The 17,180-nt window shown below is 37.1% G+C and overlaps 1 protein-coding gene across 2 annotated transcripts in view; it reads right to left on the bottom strand.

The window, feature by feature from the left end:
- Window positions 1-4,588: 4,588 nt before the first annotated feature.
- Window positions 4,589-17,180, bottom strand: part of Asb7 (ankyrin repeat and SOCS box containing 7) — a 39,828-nt gene continuing 27,236 nt past the window's right edge. For both annotated transcript variants that reach the window (XM_076848852.2, XM_076848854.2), the window contains one exon: window positions 4,589-7,370. In XM_076848852.2, the coding sequence (XP_076704967.1) occupies window positions 7,231-7,370 (140 nt within the window). In that variant the 3' untranslated portion in view covers window positions 4,589-7,230. The remainder of the gene's footprint in view (window positions 7,371-17,180) is intronic.

Raw genomic sequence — 17,180 nt, 5'->3', positions numbered from 1 at the left:
TTTCTCCAAGTCAGAAACATTAGTCAGCCTACCGCTGACATGGCAGTTTTAGTTTATATTTGCCAGATAATCACACAAAAGTCTAGAAACTAATAGTGATCTATCAGCTTCTTACATAAATTTCAGAATTCTCTAGGTGAGTAAGCAGCAACTTTAAAGTGTATCAACAATCAACTAGTTGCTGATACTAAGAATGTTTATTTCAATTCAACTTAATCTCTAATGCAAAATATCCTAGTTCTTCTCCCTTCCAGATCCTTTTAACTCTCAATGGAAGTATGTATTATAAATGTGAGGGAGCATAAGTTGGTGAAAGGCTGGTAGTATTTCCATCTCTGTAATGAAAGCTAACAGAAAAAGCTTAGTGTACACACCACTGGCTTCTTGGTGCAAGTTCATTCAGTTATCCAACCCATTTTGTAAATTCACAGTGGGAACAAAAACACAAAGCCACAAGAAGTAATTGGTCCAGCTATACTCACAAGGCTGGCAAAGGGCACATATAGTTAAGGGGGTCCCCAGAAGACAGGCTGTTTCCTTTCAATCAAGATTATTCAAAAAGGCAAGTGGAGGCCAAGACTGAGCTCTCAGAACACATTTAGTAAGAAGTTATGAGCATTTTATGGATGTGTGGGCTTTAAATCTAGGAAGTACACCTATGAAATCCTGACTCACCAACTCCTGCCAAAATCTGTGTTGTTCTATTTCTGCTCTATTAACAGTGGGTTGATTTGTGTTCCATGGCAGACAAGTGACTTGGGCAATTGTCATGCTAAGCCATGCTAAGCCATGGAAAGCTGAAGATCTAGCAAAAGGTTAGGGAGGCCTGGCTTCTTCAGCCTACACTACCAGTGAAAGAAAAAAGGACAAACTATGCCAGTGTTTTCCTACAACATAAAAAAAAAAAAAAAAAAAAAAAAATTATACTGAGCTGGGACTGTAGCTCAGTGGTGGAGCACTTGCCTAGCATGTGCTGGGTTCTGAGTTCCATCCCCAGCACCCCTCCTCCACCACACACAAATACACACAGAAAAAATACACACAGCATTCATGTCTGCAGGATATGGACAACTGTAGAAAAAGCACATGAAGTGGTGATGGGGCAGGACTACCCCTCAGTCCCCATCTAGCTGCCCTGAGAACTGAGGAGAGCTCTGAACAGAGCTGGAACTCATGCAGATACCTCAGCTAGCCAAGCCAGGGATCCATGTGGGACAGCTCTGAACTGGGCATTCATAGAGTGGACCCCTCCTCTTTCCAAGTGCCATCGGAGCTCAACTAGGGACTCCTGACTAGACCATTCCCTGCAGCCAGAGTTTTAGTGGGCCATCCCCAAACTCACCATCATGGTACCAATGGCCACATGTAACTAAAGCTGTGGAAAATGGATTCTTTTGGCAACAGGGTTGGAGAAGCAAATAAAACTCAGGATCCGTTCTAAAGGAGTTCTGAGCCCAGGGGACTCAGGGAAAATGGTTTCTTAGGAACAACAGTAACTAGGAAGAAATACAATTTGTTCCCTCAAGTGCTACCCAAGGTGGGAAATGGCTGTAGCCCAGACTAATTTAGTGGGCATTCTTCCAAAATAGTGAGCCATATTTCTATCCAGGTAAGGCAAAAAAAATTCCTGAACTCTAAAATTGGGAAACTAAAGCAATTTAATGGGCTAAGTTTTTACCTTGTGTACAAGCATGCACTTCGCTTAAGGGCTAAGTAACCGGAATTAAGAGAGGGGAAGTCTAGAAGCCTCTAGAGAAATCTAAAACATTCACGTACAGTAAGCCCATGCCCTCTGAGTGCTCTTTTTTTCTGGTAAAGAAAAAGAAAACTAAGCAGTGACCTGACCCAAAACTATCAGAGGAAGAAAAGCAACATTAGCTCAAAATTGAGCAGCAAGAACAATATGACTCCATTTGCCAGATAAAATAGGAAATTGTGCAGCTGGATTACCTCTGTGTCCGTCACAAAGGGTCAGTCTACTGGTCACGTAACCCAGTTTCTCAACTTAAAACTGATTCCTGCTGTCTAAATTCAGCCATGTCTTTTCTGATTAATAAAACTGTTTCACAGAAAACTGAATCACTTTACTTCTTCTTAATGTGACATAAAATTACTCATATTAATTTTAAACAATTTCCTAATAGAAAGGAAACACAGATTTGACTTTTTAAAGAATACTTTCTTAATTGTAGATGAACACAATACCTTTATTTTATTTATTTATTTTTTATGTGGTGCCAGGTATTGAATCCAGTGCCTCACACAGAACCACTGAGCCACAAACCCGCCCCTCCTGAGTGAGATTTTTAACATACTGGGAACAAATCAAGATTTAATTTAAAATATATTTACAATAATTATAAATGATTACTTTTTAAAATAAAGGTCATATTTGCAAGGGAAAAGTAATTTGCCTTCATCAGATCCTTTGCTTCTAATGGTTTATGGGTCTTCAGAATTAAAAAATCACTTTGCTTGATGATGCACAATTGGAAGGCAACACAAGATACTCTGGGCATAGCTGAATGAATGGAATTGAAAGAGCACCTCTCAGCACTTAGTCAAAGGGCTGAGCACTTTCTCAGGGCACTTTAACAGGGCTAGCTAGGGGTCAAGGTTTTAGTCCCCTGCCAATACAGAAATTGACAAATTGCCTCAGTCTTTTCGAGTGTGATTTGTACAGTGAACTGTTGCTTAAGAATCACAGAGATTTTCAGAAGATAACAAACTTAGGGAATGTGCCATGGTCTTCAAGAAATATAATACAAAACTGAATGCTATTTACCAGTGGCATACAGAAAGTTGTGAGATCAAATAGCATCATTTACTGGGACCCTTTATTTTGATTATCTAAGATTTAAGAGACCTCATGTAGTGAAAGAAGAGCCAATAATAGAAGACAGACAATCATCTTTGTATGTTGGGAGTCCACATCAACTCCAGCCTAAATTTCAGTCTTCGGCAGTTAAGCTGGTAAAAAATCTAACATCAAAATTTGTAAAGCATCACTCACTCCACTTAATGGAACAGTTATATTAAGTTACATAAATATAGGCAGATGATACAAACCCATCTTCTTTCTTCTTGGCTACCCAATTACACAGGATGTGGAAAATATTCCTGTTATCAAGCAGATAATCTGTTTTATCAATAGCAAGTAAACCATTTTTATAAATTGTCTTTCAGCTGAGAAAACAATGCACTCCTTACATCATACTGGAAAAGGAATGACCTCAAGATTTCCAAGCAACACAGCTATTTTTCAAATCCTAACTCCCCTGCTGATCATTAGAAATAATTTCAAATGTCCCATTCTTGGCCTTCATGGGTGCCAAACCCTGGACAAGTATGCATCAAGGTTATAATTCCAAAACAGCCCCTTTCTGCACAGGGTGCTAAGCAGTCTGTCCTCCCTCTCTCTTCGCACACCATCATTTATATGAGTTTCAGGTCTCTCCTGAATCAAGCTGTGCTTATGTCATAGGGAGGAAGTGAGAAATCCAAGTTATTTTGCTTCAAGCTCCTGCTGGCTAATAAACTACCTCAGATGCACTCTGTCTACATTTACTGTACTGTGTTTAGAAAGCTGTGGTCTGAACTCCGTCTTTGGTCAAGGTGTATGTGCATGAGGCTGGTGATGAATATGACCCAAGAAGGCTCAGCACTGTATCCAACACACCCATGACTTTGTTGGTTGGTATTTGCAGAATGCATTTTTAAAACATAAATTTAGCAGAAGGGTAGAAATTGGTTTATCCAATGCTGATGTAAAGTGGTACTGTTTTCTATATCACATCCTTACTTAGTCCCAGCAATCTAAAATGTTGACGAATGATAGATGAATTTTTGTTTTTCACTAAGTAGCTAGAAATATTAAAAAGCTAAGGCAGACCAGAAATAAAACACAATTCCAATATCTTTTTTAAACCATATTTAAGTTTTTTTTTTTTAATTCAAATTGACCCAAAGCAAAACTTACATTACAAAGGAAGAACAAAATACATTATGATATAACACACTGGGAGTTAACATGAAAGCTAAATTTGCAGGCAAACAGCCTCATCCCAATCACATCCTGGGCTAATGAGCAATTCTGCAGGGAAGTTAGAATCTCAGTTTCGCATGGTCCACTCTGGTAATTAAGCTACACATTCTCGTCTCTCAGGGTGTGCATCTGACAAGTCATGCTAGACTCCCTCCTGCTCCAGATGTGTACTCTTGCCACTGCCAGAATACTGAATTCTCTAGTGGAAATGTTGTTCCAAGCATGACTGATAATGAATTAAAAAACAAAACAGTCAAGTCCTCCAAACTAACAAGCATGGATTATTCTGTAGTAAATAGTTTAGAAATGTGGGAATTAAATAATCTAAAAACACTCTTACTCTTCTGCACATTTATAAACACAAATATTTACAAAAAAAAAAAAGCAAACGTCTTTTCAAAAAATGAGGTTTGCGGTTCATTAATGATCATAAATCTTTTATGAGCTGGTTTCTTTGGTGTACCTGCCAAATATATTCTTATAAAGATTGAGTGGTTAAGTTTCAATAATAAATTTCAAAAGAAACAAAGAATCAACGACAAATTTGATAATATGCTGAACATTTTAATCAGGATTCTGAAAACTAATCAGTTGATTTTCTGAAAATACCTGTTTTCTCTACTCAATATGTGACCACAAAATGCTTCTCTGGCAAGCAAATTCGAATGCAGATCTGTATGTTCACTGCTATATTCTACTATTACCAACTGCAAGACATTTTAGTTATTGTTAAATATGATATGTGATTGGGACTTTATTGAAAACAAACATATAAAATATTCTTTTGAAGCTTTCAGATAAATCAAACCTCAAACAATAAATAATGCAATTATACACTTCTTCATTAAATAGAATTTTCAATTCCAGGAAGAGTTCCCATAATTTTTTTCTGAAATCACAGCAGCAAGACAGAACAAAGAATTCACCTAATCTGATCTTTTTCCTTGGAATTTCCTGGCTCAAACTCAGTGGCTAACTTAGTTTGGAAATCTTTGAGTCGCTGGGGAGAGAATATCCTTTTAAACTAACTGAATAAATTAATATACATATGTGGATATAAGCACTGGGTAAATGAAATATTAACATCACCACTCAGAGTGCAGGACCCTAGGCACCCTCCTGCCTCCTCATCTCCCTGGGCTTGGGGTTTTAAGAGAAGCAACACCCAATTCATTTCTGGCCACATGTGTCCCTAATGCTGCTTCTACATATCAGATCTGATCTGGGGTGGTTTAAAGAATGAGAATACATCTCAGCAACTGTCTTCACAAGGGACTTACTCTGACTTTCTGGGGATAATGTTTTGGAGAATATTTTTAAGAGGCAAACATCTGACTACCCACTTCTATCCATCAGGCTCTGCCAGCTACAGTTGGGGATGGTTAACAGAACTGGTCTCTTGCTGACTAGGTGCCTGTAAGAGTCTACAGTCCGCATAAGTGCTTCCCCTAATAATCCTTTTCCTGAAGCTGCATTTTCTTCAGAAACCTGCACATGGCTTAGGCATATCAGATTCTCTAATGCCAGGGCTACTCGATAGCCAAGAGAGCAAACTTTGTGCCTGAGAAACTAGCACTGCTGGCTCTGAAAAAGACAAAGCCAGCGTCATCTCCTGGCTCCTAGTTATACTTCTAGGTGAAAGAGTTTTTATGACTTATAAGTAGAAATTCAGACAAGAAAAGAGAAGCCCTTCATCTTGTAAACTTCTGATAACCAATTTATTAATAGCATATAAATATTGTGGCATTTCCCAAATCACTAAAAATGATACTGGGACATTTGAGGTGCTTCTGAAACTAACATGATAATGAATGAATAAAGCACACAACACGTCGGCCAGGACATCATAGATACCTAGTGCCTCTGGGCTATTTTCCATTGTCAGACACTTTACCATATCTGTGTTTACACTGCACACAAAAGACCAATCAACCCAGAAGAGAAAATAACAGTCCTGAAGAGCTTCACTGTACAGAACCTTAAAATAGACCGGAAATGTTTAATTAGCATATTAGGAATTAGCCAGACTTGCAAATATGCACCCATTAGAGATTTTACCTTTAAAAAATATATCTATATCTATATAGATGTAGACATATATTTAAAACTGGGAAGAAAAAAACCCACTATGAAACGACCCCAAATTATTTAACCATTAAAGGCAAATGGTTTAACAATAGTTTGGGCTATTTTTAGGAAATACTCTACCACCAGGATATGAAATTTGCTGCTTAAAGTGAAGTAAAAGATAAAGCTTAAAATAGAAATTGTAACTGACACACTATGGGTCTGCTATGAAAATTAAAGTGGCGGTTCCTGTTCTCCCGGGCATGTCAAAGCCGGCCGTGGAATGATGAACAGCAAGTAAAATAATGGATAGAATACACCAGAAAGAGTATTGCACTGGAGGCACTGTTTTAAAAACAGAATACACTGGCTTTATAAAGTTATTTTCTATCTCATTAATTTTTTTTTTAAAAGCACAATTCAACTAGAGAGAGAGAGAGGTTGAGACACAGTGTCTCATGGTAGTGTCCTATCGTTGTTAAAAAATAAGTTAAAAACGAGCACACCAAAAGGAAAGCCGAGGTACTGGATTTTTGTCATTTGAAAGCTACATTAATTAGGAAAAAAAGAGAACAGTTTGAAACAGCCAATTTATACTCATTAAAAATGAATGAGGTGACAGCATTATTTAAAAAAAAAAAAAAAAAAATTAGGGCATTTTCCAGTATAACCCAGGACCCCCCTGGGTGAAACTGTGCCTCAACTTCGACAAGTGTGCTGCTGGTTTCTGGTACCATGCTTGCCAATGAAACTAGAAATTTGGAAAGGGTAAACTCTCCACTTCAAACCTGCTTGTGTCATTTAGGAAAGACAATTTTTCTAAATGCAATGTTGTATAGAAAGCTTGGACCTCTTAAACTTGGACCAAGAAACCAAATTAAGACTTTCAAGCATGTGGTGTATGTTTATATATATATATATATATATGTATATGTATATATATAAAAATCCCTCCCCTACAATGAAAACCAACCAAATAAACAAAAAACCTAAAAGTGTATACCTGCTTTCTGACTTCACAGCAAATCAGAAATTGCATAGGATATACTTTGTGCAAGGCAAAAAGCCTTTTAAGTATCTGGAATATAACTCCTAATCTTGCTCACAGTTCTGATGTATCAGATATCATCAAATTTGTGTTTTAAGTAGTCTTTCATGACCTTGGCAATTGGTAGTTCATCAAGTAGCTTTAGGTTTTGAAGGCCTATACATTGTCGAATTTTAATTCGGCACAGGTCCTGCAAGTTTCGGGGCTGTCCTAAAAAGACAGAAAAAAGAAAATGTTACTTTGTTATCAAACACAATATTTAAGATGGGCTTTGAGATTTTGAAAACTGTTTATTTCACTGGGAGTGCTCTCTATGGATTTTAAACACCATGGATCAGAAAGGCACTAACTAAATGACATGTCCGTGTGAAGTCTCAGATAGTTCTTGTCACAATCCTCTACAATATGGTAGACATTTCCATTTCCATTTTACAAATAAGGATACTCTGTATCAGAGATTTAAGTATATTGTTCAATGTCAGACAACCTTAGATTGAGACTAAAAACCAGTTCTGAGTCTAATCCTGGTCTTTCTATCACAAATCAAGAGAACTCTGGTTCTTGTCCTGATGAGGCCTCTAACTATAGACAAGCCTCTGAGAGAAAACTGTTTCTCTGGGCCAGAGACACTATCTGAATTATATGTACCCAATGAGATACTCTCCTCCTCAAGCCCTTTCAACTCTGGGTCTAGGATGCTGGAGCCTTGATGCCTCTCAATCTCTGTGGAACTTTCTAAAGGACATCTGCCCACTTGTTCACTGTCATCCTAGACAGAGCAGAACCCTGGTTGTGAGGATGAGGGCTGAGAGGTGCAGCAGGCAGGGAGTGTGAACAGGCCCCTCCAGCTAGTCTGAATCTATGTTGCTTCACACCTCATACTCTATCCACCTGCCAATAACCCCTGATTATCACCCAACTCAAATGAAAAAAAGTAAAATCCAATTTATTCCACTTTTGAATACATTCCCAAACCATATAGATGCCACAAACACAAGCGAAAAAAAATGTTTAACAGTGCTTCAACATATTTGGAGTCATGTACATTCTGCTTTCCTATTAAATGGTAATGATGATAAAAGCTAAAATATTAACTGCTTACTCTGTGCCATGTATTGTTATAAGTTCTTGACACGTATTAACTCCTTTAATCCTTTTATGAGGGAAGTACTTTGATCATCATCCCAATTTTACTGACAGTCTCAGAGAGATTAAGTAACATGGGTATGTATGGTCAGGTAGATGCTGTATTTCAATGGTTCTTGAACTTTTTGTCTCAAATCTCCTTTACACTTTTAAAAATGATTGAGGACCCAAAAGAACTTTGATGTGGGTTATTTCTATGAATAATTACCATATGAGAAGTTAAAACAAATTTTAGAGATATTTATTAATTCATTTAAAAGTAATGGCTCAAAAACTAAAAAGAAATTGTGAGAGGAATGGCACTCTTTCACATTTCTGGAATGTTTTTTAATATCTGGCTTAAAAGTGGACAGCTGAATTTTCACATATGTGTCTGTTAATTGTACCATCTAGTCTGTGGAAAACTTCACTTATACTCAGGAGAGAAGATATATGAAAGGCTAATAATGTCTTAATATTATTATGAAAATCATTTTGACCTCACAGATACCCTGAAAGGGACCAGGGGATTGTAAGACTCCTCAGGCCACATGTGCAGAAACACTGCTATTCTTAGTAACCCCTTACTTGAATTATACTTGTTTATAGTGATCACCATTACTCAAATAATTCTTCACGAGTGAAAAAGGCTCCCAGTCCTCAGACTCAGACGACTATTCTAGAAGGCTTGGGTGAATGCTGCTTTCCAAGAGCATAGTGAATATGTGCATTCTTGGCAGAGTCACAGCAGAAGCAACTGCTGCCTTGGAAATGCCTCAACTTGGGGTATGTGTAACCACAGATGTCTGTAGAAGGATTCATGCAGGATGTGACCTATACACTCAAGGGGTCTCTGGACAAGATTGAATCTTCTCCATCTTCCAGATCTTTGCCAAACAGCATTTCATTGGGAGACTAGATCATGCTCCCTATGGAAACCCTTAGAGCTCCCCTCCTTTATAACAGGCTGTAGTTTTACCTTTCCATGTTTGGGTCTTACATATTAATGCCCATCTTTCTCACCATATGACATATGTCATGAAGCCAGGACCATGTCCAATACCATTTGCCAATGTAAACCCAAAGCCTGACACAGTACTCAACAAATATTAGCTGGAATAAATGAATACTTAATAGGCTTTCCTTTAAAGTATAAAACAGTCAATATGTAGTGAAACATGCCTATAACAGCAAGTCATTTCCTAACCTATTTTGAATTATTTTTCATCACCACTCACAGGCTACCTTGGGGAAGAGAATGAATTATCACTGTCATTTTTCAACAAATGCTTGTAGTATTTGACCTGAAAATGCAAATCAGAATATGAATTAGATATGATTCTTCTTCTTCTTTTTTCTTTTTAAGTAAAGAATCCAATTTTCCTGTTGGGTGTGGTGGCCCATGCCTGTAATCCCAGTGAATCTGGAGGCTGAGGCAGAAGAACCCAAGTTTGAGGTTAGCTTTAGCAAGACTCCATCTCAAAATGCAAAATAAAAAGGGTTGGGGAATGTAGCTCAGTGGTAGAACACCCTTGGGTTCAATCCCCAGTACTAAAAGACAGACAGAGAGAGAGGGACGGGGGTGGGGGATAGTTGATTTTTCTAATAGATGGTTGGTTCTTTTCAAGTATCATTTAAGCTGACATACATAAGTATACATTCATATAGAAGACATATCAACAAAGTGGAAAAAACAAAATTCCTGGAATTTTGCTTAGCTCTATTCCTTAGAAAGGACTGGGACAAAAGGTTATGTAATGGGGGCTCTTCTTAAGTCGTGTTTGTGATAGACTGTCCTCCCCAAAGATGACTACAATTTCTCCTCTCCCTCATATTTTGTGTAATGTGGCTGGATACTCTTATCACTGACTGGGAAAGACTCAGGCATAGATAACAGAGAATGGTAGTATTTTTATCATCATTACACTCGACAATACTACTACTACCCTTAGTATTTAGTGATTTCTCCTACCATTTTGTGGTTTAAAACAATTATTATCCCTTCTCTGTTCCATGAAGTGTTTTCTGGAGAGGCTTGACCAGGGCCTCCCTGCTTGCAAAATGGCTCACTCAGATGGCTGGTGCGTTGGTGCTAGAGGTCGGCTAGGAGCTCAGTCAGACTGTCCAGATCCAAATATATCAGAATGCTGTTAATGGACATTTTAGGCCTAAATATATGGGAACACTTTGCTCAATTTGGTGGTGTTTTTTCTCCTTCAAGCAGTTATCTGGTATGTTTGGGGAGAATGTGATCTTTATTTTCTCAAGCCTGTGTAACTCCTGTCTTTAATGATAGTGATATATCAGAGTCAGACTGCCTGGGTCTGACTTCTGGCCCTGAGTCTGCATGATCTTGACCAAGGTATTTCTGCCTCAGTATCCTCAAAATAACTGAATCTATCTCAAGGGCTTTATAAGCATTAAAAAAGTTAATTTTGAAAAAGTTCTAAGAAGAGTGCCAAACACAAAGGGATTATTTGGTCAATGGGTTTTTTAATATTTGTAAAGATAAGGTTTGCTTCTCATTCTCAGAAAAAACAGAAAGGCACCCTCTTTGAAAGGGAGAGTCTTCATCTTTTTGATGTTAAAATAGTAAGAAAACTAATTAGTGTAACCATTAAGGAGCAACTAGTTATTGGGAACAATTTATTACTCAGAAATAGTCCTGGGAAAATTGATGGAAATTGTATTCTGGAAATCATTGCATGACTTTTTTTTTCTTTTTTTAACTTTTTTAGTTGTAGATGGACACAATACCTTTATTTTATTTATTTATGTGGTGCTGAGGATTGAACCCAGTGCCCCATGCATGCGAGGCAAGCACTGGTACTACCACTGAGCCACAACCCCAGCCCACTGCATGATTTTAACTATATAAAAAGATGTGATGAAGTGAGGGATGTATTTATAGGTTCTGCACTTATATATAAATACTAACTCATCTTGTCATACCAGCATTGTTGATTTAACAGGGGGCTAAATAATAAAGAGTAATAAGGACTACTCATTGTAATTGTTGTTATTCCTAAACTATTCCAGGAGTCTTCAGGAATAATATTTTAGGAATAGATTATGATTAAAACAAAAGTACTTAATTCTTGTCAACAGAACATGTAAGAGTATTTACTGAGCACCTACTATATACTAAACAATGCACTGTACCAAAGATTAAAGGGGCAGGGGAAAGACAGAATAGTAGAGGAAGAGAAAGAATGAAGAGAATGAAGGCAAAAACACCAAGACAGATGTGCACATCATTTTCTAGGCTCTTTGAAAATTAGCTCCCACTAAATAACAACTGTTTAGTCCATGGGAATATAAGAGGGGAAAACATGAGAGAAACCTCTCAAAAAGGGTAAAAATAAGAAATTATAAATGCTTTGGGGGATGCAGAAAAATTCCAAGGTATTCAGACTAACCAACTACAGTGGAATTACATAATAGTTCAAAGGGTTATTAGTCTTTCCATTTGGTAAAGAAGCCCATCATTACTAGTAATTGGGCTGGTATAAAATAGGAAATCAGCTTTTAAAGGGTTCAGTTTAGTATAAATTACAAAACAAGAACCAGCTACCTCCTTTGACAGCACCATTATTATATTTGTGATAGATAAATTTATTTATTTGGATAAAAATATCTGGATTCATACAGGTAGACAGAGAGACAAAATATTTTAAATACCAAAGTGGACAACATTAAAGCAAAACAGATCCCAGGTTTTTCTTTGGGGGCTGGGGAGACTGGAGGAAGAGAGGAGTGTGTAAAGAAATAAAGGGAAAGATTTAGCCTCCTCTGGTTTGCACGATCTGTCACTCCTTCGGGAACCTCTCCATCTTAGGTCAAAATCTGGAATGGTCTCCCAATACATATCTCTTGTGTTTTATCTCTACTTCCCATTTTTAAAACCCTACTATAAACACATGTTCTCCCTTTGTTCTTGCTTCTGAATTCCCTTCACTATGGGGTGGTATGAAATGTGCTACACAAATTTTACTTTATAGGGCCAAGGCAGTTTCTAGTTCTCTTAAAAAAAATTATGGCATAATCTCTTAGAGTCCAAATGTATCCACTTATTAGTCTTCTGACATTTGTCTATTGGTTACATTTTTTCCATAGACAAATGAGCTTTGAACTCTAACTTCCTTTGGTACTCCATCACAAAAAACCATACATGGCTTACTAACAAATGACAAGAAATCTTTAGATGCTAATTAAAAATAGAAAGTAATAAAAATACTGTGAAAAAGTGCAAAATAAGATTTTTTGTATCTTTAAATTTTAAAATGTGATAAAATTGACTTATAACTATGTACTACTGATTGCTAATTTCTAAATTTTAGAAACTAGAAATGATTATTGATTTTTTAATAATTAAGACTGGAAAACCTATTTAGATTATGATATAGATGCCTGACAAAAATCCATAATTCATTAGAAAAAGAAATAATAAAAAATAACCTTAGTTAAAATGTGTTACACAATGTCTCTAAATAGTTACACTATATAATATTGTTTTAAAATGAATCATCCTACCAAAAAAAAAAAATTAAAGCAACATTGGAAAGGACAGTAAGTAAGGGGAGTAGATGTCAGTGGCACTTTGCATGATCACATACCTACTGCTGTACTGATTCAGCTTAGAAAGTCTCAGTCCATTTCCTTTTCTTAAAATTAAAAAAGAGAAGCCATGATTTTTATTGGTCCTGTGTGTGTGTGTGTTTTATTTTTTCTTTTGCAGTGTTAGTGATTGAATGCAGGGCCTTGTGCATGCTAAACAAGCTACTCCACCACTGTGCTATAGCCCTGGCTCTGAAGTTTTGTATGTGTGTGTTTTTTTCCCTCCTTTTTTTAAGTTTGAAATCTTGTATTTTACTTTTGCAAACATAGTACTTTTGTTTTTGCACAAACATAGTACTTGACTATTGCTTAAATATAAACAAAAACATATTTCTGGTTACTGTGATATTTATAATATAGTATTTTTAAACATCTGTGATTGATGTTCCAGAAAGTTACTAGCTTAAGTAGTTGACAGATTGTCTCCTGCGAAACAGTTTACACAACTCAGTTCCCATCCACTTAATTTTTTTTTTTTTTTTTTGGAAATATGAGCCATTCAGTTTCCTAAAACATACAAATAAAAATCCAACCCAGTCCTACCTTCTACACACCCCTGAAACATACTGATGGCTGCTTCTAGTCTTTGAGCAGTGTCTTCCAGAACACAGATCACACTGCCTCAGTTCAGACTCCCTTGGATTTAAACACAAACCCAAATAGCATACTCTCTGCCCTAAGAATAATTTAGACCAGAGCTTGCTATAGAAATAAAAAGGTGCTGTGTGAAAGAAAGTAAGCTGGGAAAGTTAAGCTGCTGAACTAGCAAACAAAGTTAAATGGTTTATTTACTTAGGGGCTTGGCACTTTTTACACATTACCATGCATGGCAAATTTCTGTAACTGGCCTCTGGGATCCAATGTACCAATCTTTTCAGCTGATGAGAATCATGAACCTGTTTTACATCACAGTATCTGTAGGGCCACAATTTTATAAACAAATTTCAGGAATCACCAATTTCAACATAACCTCTGTAGAAAATGTGATAGCATAGGGCAAGCAATAATTTTTTAAAATTTCACATTACCCACAAATTTTAACTTAATAGAAATACAATAGAGATTCATCAAATTCCAAAATACTAGGCTAACGGGACACCCTTTAAAAATCTCAATGTAGAAATTACATATCACTGTGTGTTGACGTTTTAGTTTAAGGACCTCTTTGTACCTTTAAAATGGTAGGACCTTAAAGAATTCTTCTTTAATTGAGTTGAATTTATCCATATTTACCACATTTAGAAAATAGAAATTTTAGAAACCTTTATTGATTCATTTACAAGTAACAGTAATAAATTCATCAATTGAAGTAGAAATAAAGTCTTTTGGAAAAATTGAACTGATTTCCAAAACAAAAATGATCCTGAGAGAAATGGCATTACTCTCACATTTCTGCAAATCTCTCTCTCTTTTTTAAAATACCCTTTATTTTATTTATTTATTTGTATGTGGTGCTGAGGATCCAACCCAGGGCCTTGCACGTGCTAGGCGAGTGCTCTACCACTGAGCCACACCCCCACCCCCAGCAAATCTCTTTTAATGTGTGACCTCAGAGATCTGCTTCCGCATCTCATCTGTTGTAATATGCTGCCTTGATTGGAGTACCTGGAGAAAACCCTGCCTTACTCAGACATGCAGTTGGAAAAGCAAGGAATATTTTAATATTTTTTTCCCAGATAACTGTAGATCTTCTATGATACTCTATCAAAACTACACAAGTGATGGCTTCTTCAAGGTTAGCTGAAATACAGAATTTGAAACCAAATTGGTGAACTTTTTGTACTCTTTTAGATTAAAATCCATTTATCTTGCACTTTGGGTCTTTTACCCATGTATGATTCTCGAACAAAGCCTTTACACATTAGAATCTCACAGTAGCAAATACAAACTTCCCCAATTCTCATTTTCAGAGTTCAAATTTCGACTAGCCATCAGGGCTGTCAGTTTTTTTCCTTAAAGTGACCAATGAATTTTATTCGTTTTCAAGAAAATGCCTGCCAATAACCCAAGACTAAATCTATAGTTTGGCTGTTAATCTTTCAGGTAAAAATGGTGCTTCCTGAAAAAAACCTTCTGGTTCAGCTCAAATGAATTACAGTTACTTTTCCCCAATTCAGTCATCACACTTCGGTACACAGTGAGAACATTTTCCATTTCCATCCCACAAAATATTAAGAAAATATATACACAAGAGGGTAATATTTAATAAAATTAATTTTACTGCTTCATCAAAGGCATTCTTAAATGGGACTGGAATACTCTTTACTTTACCACCTGCTGGAAAGATGCAATGACTATTGAGTACGGGTTGGGCCACTGCCTATATCATGCTAACAAGCCAGAGTTTACCCTCCACAGCTTGTCTACCAAATGTCATAAAGTGTAAATGTCATCACTGTGAAAAGGGCAAACAATACTTAATGAAATTAGTTTAGATTTGATGGACACATAAGACAGTCTTGAGGACCTGGAGAAGCCCATTTGGTGAAAAAAAAAAAAAAAACGTTCTATGTGAAACAAAAATGATTTTTAAATTGCAAGCAGTAGGAAGTCATTCCCTTTAAAAGTGGTTAGTGGCAGCTGGGTATCATAGCCCATGCCTTTAATGCCAGTGACTCAGGAGGCTGAGGCAGGAGGATTAAAAGTTTGAGGCCAGCCTCAGCAACTTTGCAAGACTTTGTGTTAAAATAAAAAAGGGCTAGAGACGTAGCTCAGTGGTAGAATGCACCTGGATTCTATCCCCAATACCAAAACAAACAAACAAACAAACAAAAAACACCCCCCAAAAAACTTGTTACCAGTAAAAATTTTAAGTGAGGGATCTTAAGGACTATGGTCTGACTTCACCAATTTTCAAAAAAAGAAACTAAGATTCAGAAGTGGAGGGTGAAGGTAAAAGATCTGCTCTTATTTATTAGGCAAGTCAGACAGGAGCCCATTAGGAGTTTTCTCCCACCCCATCCTGCTCATTTAACAGCACCTCTGACTGGAGGTGTTTGCTGGAACTGTAGGTACTGGAAGGTTCCTATTCCAACAGGGTCCTTGTTTTGGGTTCCCCAAGCCTTAGACTTTGGGCTTCCCTCCCCCTAGGAGCCATGAGGGGGTTGCTGTTAAATGAGCAGGATGGGGTGGGAGCACAGTAGAGAGACCTTATTGATGATATAGGGAGACCCGTGTTTCTGATCCCAGTGGGCAAATATTATTCAGTTTAAAGGATCACAGATAGGATGTATTTTTTACATTTTAAGTAAAAATGATAAAAATTTTTACTTCTGGTTTCAGCTCCAACAGGAAAAGAGCTTGGTAGTTGTTACTTCCGTCCTTAAAAAAAAAATTTGAACTAAAATTATTGATCTTGGATCAATCAATAAATTGAGGTTGTAGGGCAAACTTTACCAAACACATGGAGAAATAAACCCCCGAGAACCACAGTTGAGATCTGCTTACCTACAGTAAGGAGCCACTGGAACTGACAGGAACACTTCAATGGCAAGTTTGAGGATCTGTTAGAGGTTGTGTATGAATAGTGAGGTCATAGTCTTGGGAAGCCCCCTTCTGGTTATGAGTTTTACTTCCAGGAACCCCACCAGGTTCCCAAAGTGAAGAGCCAATAAAGACCCCCTCACGGCTCCTAGGGGGAGGGAAGCCCAAAGTCTAAGGCTTGGGGAACCCAAAACAAGAACCCTGTTGGAATAGGAACCTTCCAGTACCTACAGTTCCAGCAAACATTACACATAGCCTAACTCCTAGGCACAGTAATAAAACACCTTACATTAAAGGCTTATTTACCTCAGTTCCTATTATCCTATAACATATCTTGCTTCAATAAAAATTTACAAGGCATACTACAGATTAATGTCATTCTAAAACAGACAAAAGACAGAAAGAGAGCGTCAGAACCAGACTTAACATATGACACAGATATTGCAACTACCAGCTAGGGAATTTAAATTAACTACAATTATTAATATAATTCTTGGTTGTTTTTATTGCTCCTGGGCACAGAGAAGCTACTCCTTCACTTGGCTGCTTTCTGGAGGAGGCCACCAGTCAAGCTGCAGCCATGGAAGAAGGTGGGGGTCTCTGAAGTCTGATAGTTGGATAGCTCAGTCTGGAGGTAAACTGTGACAGGAAACTTTTGTGGCTTCTCCCTCCACTCATTATAAATGTGATACCAGAAGACCTTACTTTATGACCAAGCCACCTGATCCACTGTTTTTATATAGAATGTATCAAGAGTTTTTATGGCAAGTTTTTAGTTTTTAAATTCCAGGATTA

This window comes from Callospermophilus lateralis, chromosome 3, assembly GCF_048772815.1.
Source record: "Callospermophilus lateralis isolate mCalLat2 chromosome 3, mCalLat2.hap1, whole genome shotgun sequence".
NCBI classification, from domain to species: domain Eukaryota; kingdom Metazoa; phylum Chordata; class Mammalia; order Rodentia; family Sciuridae; genus Callospermophilus; species Callospermophilus lateralis.
Note: the sequence above shows the minus strand (reverse complement) of the source record. Positions and strands in the feature narration are given on the sequence as shown.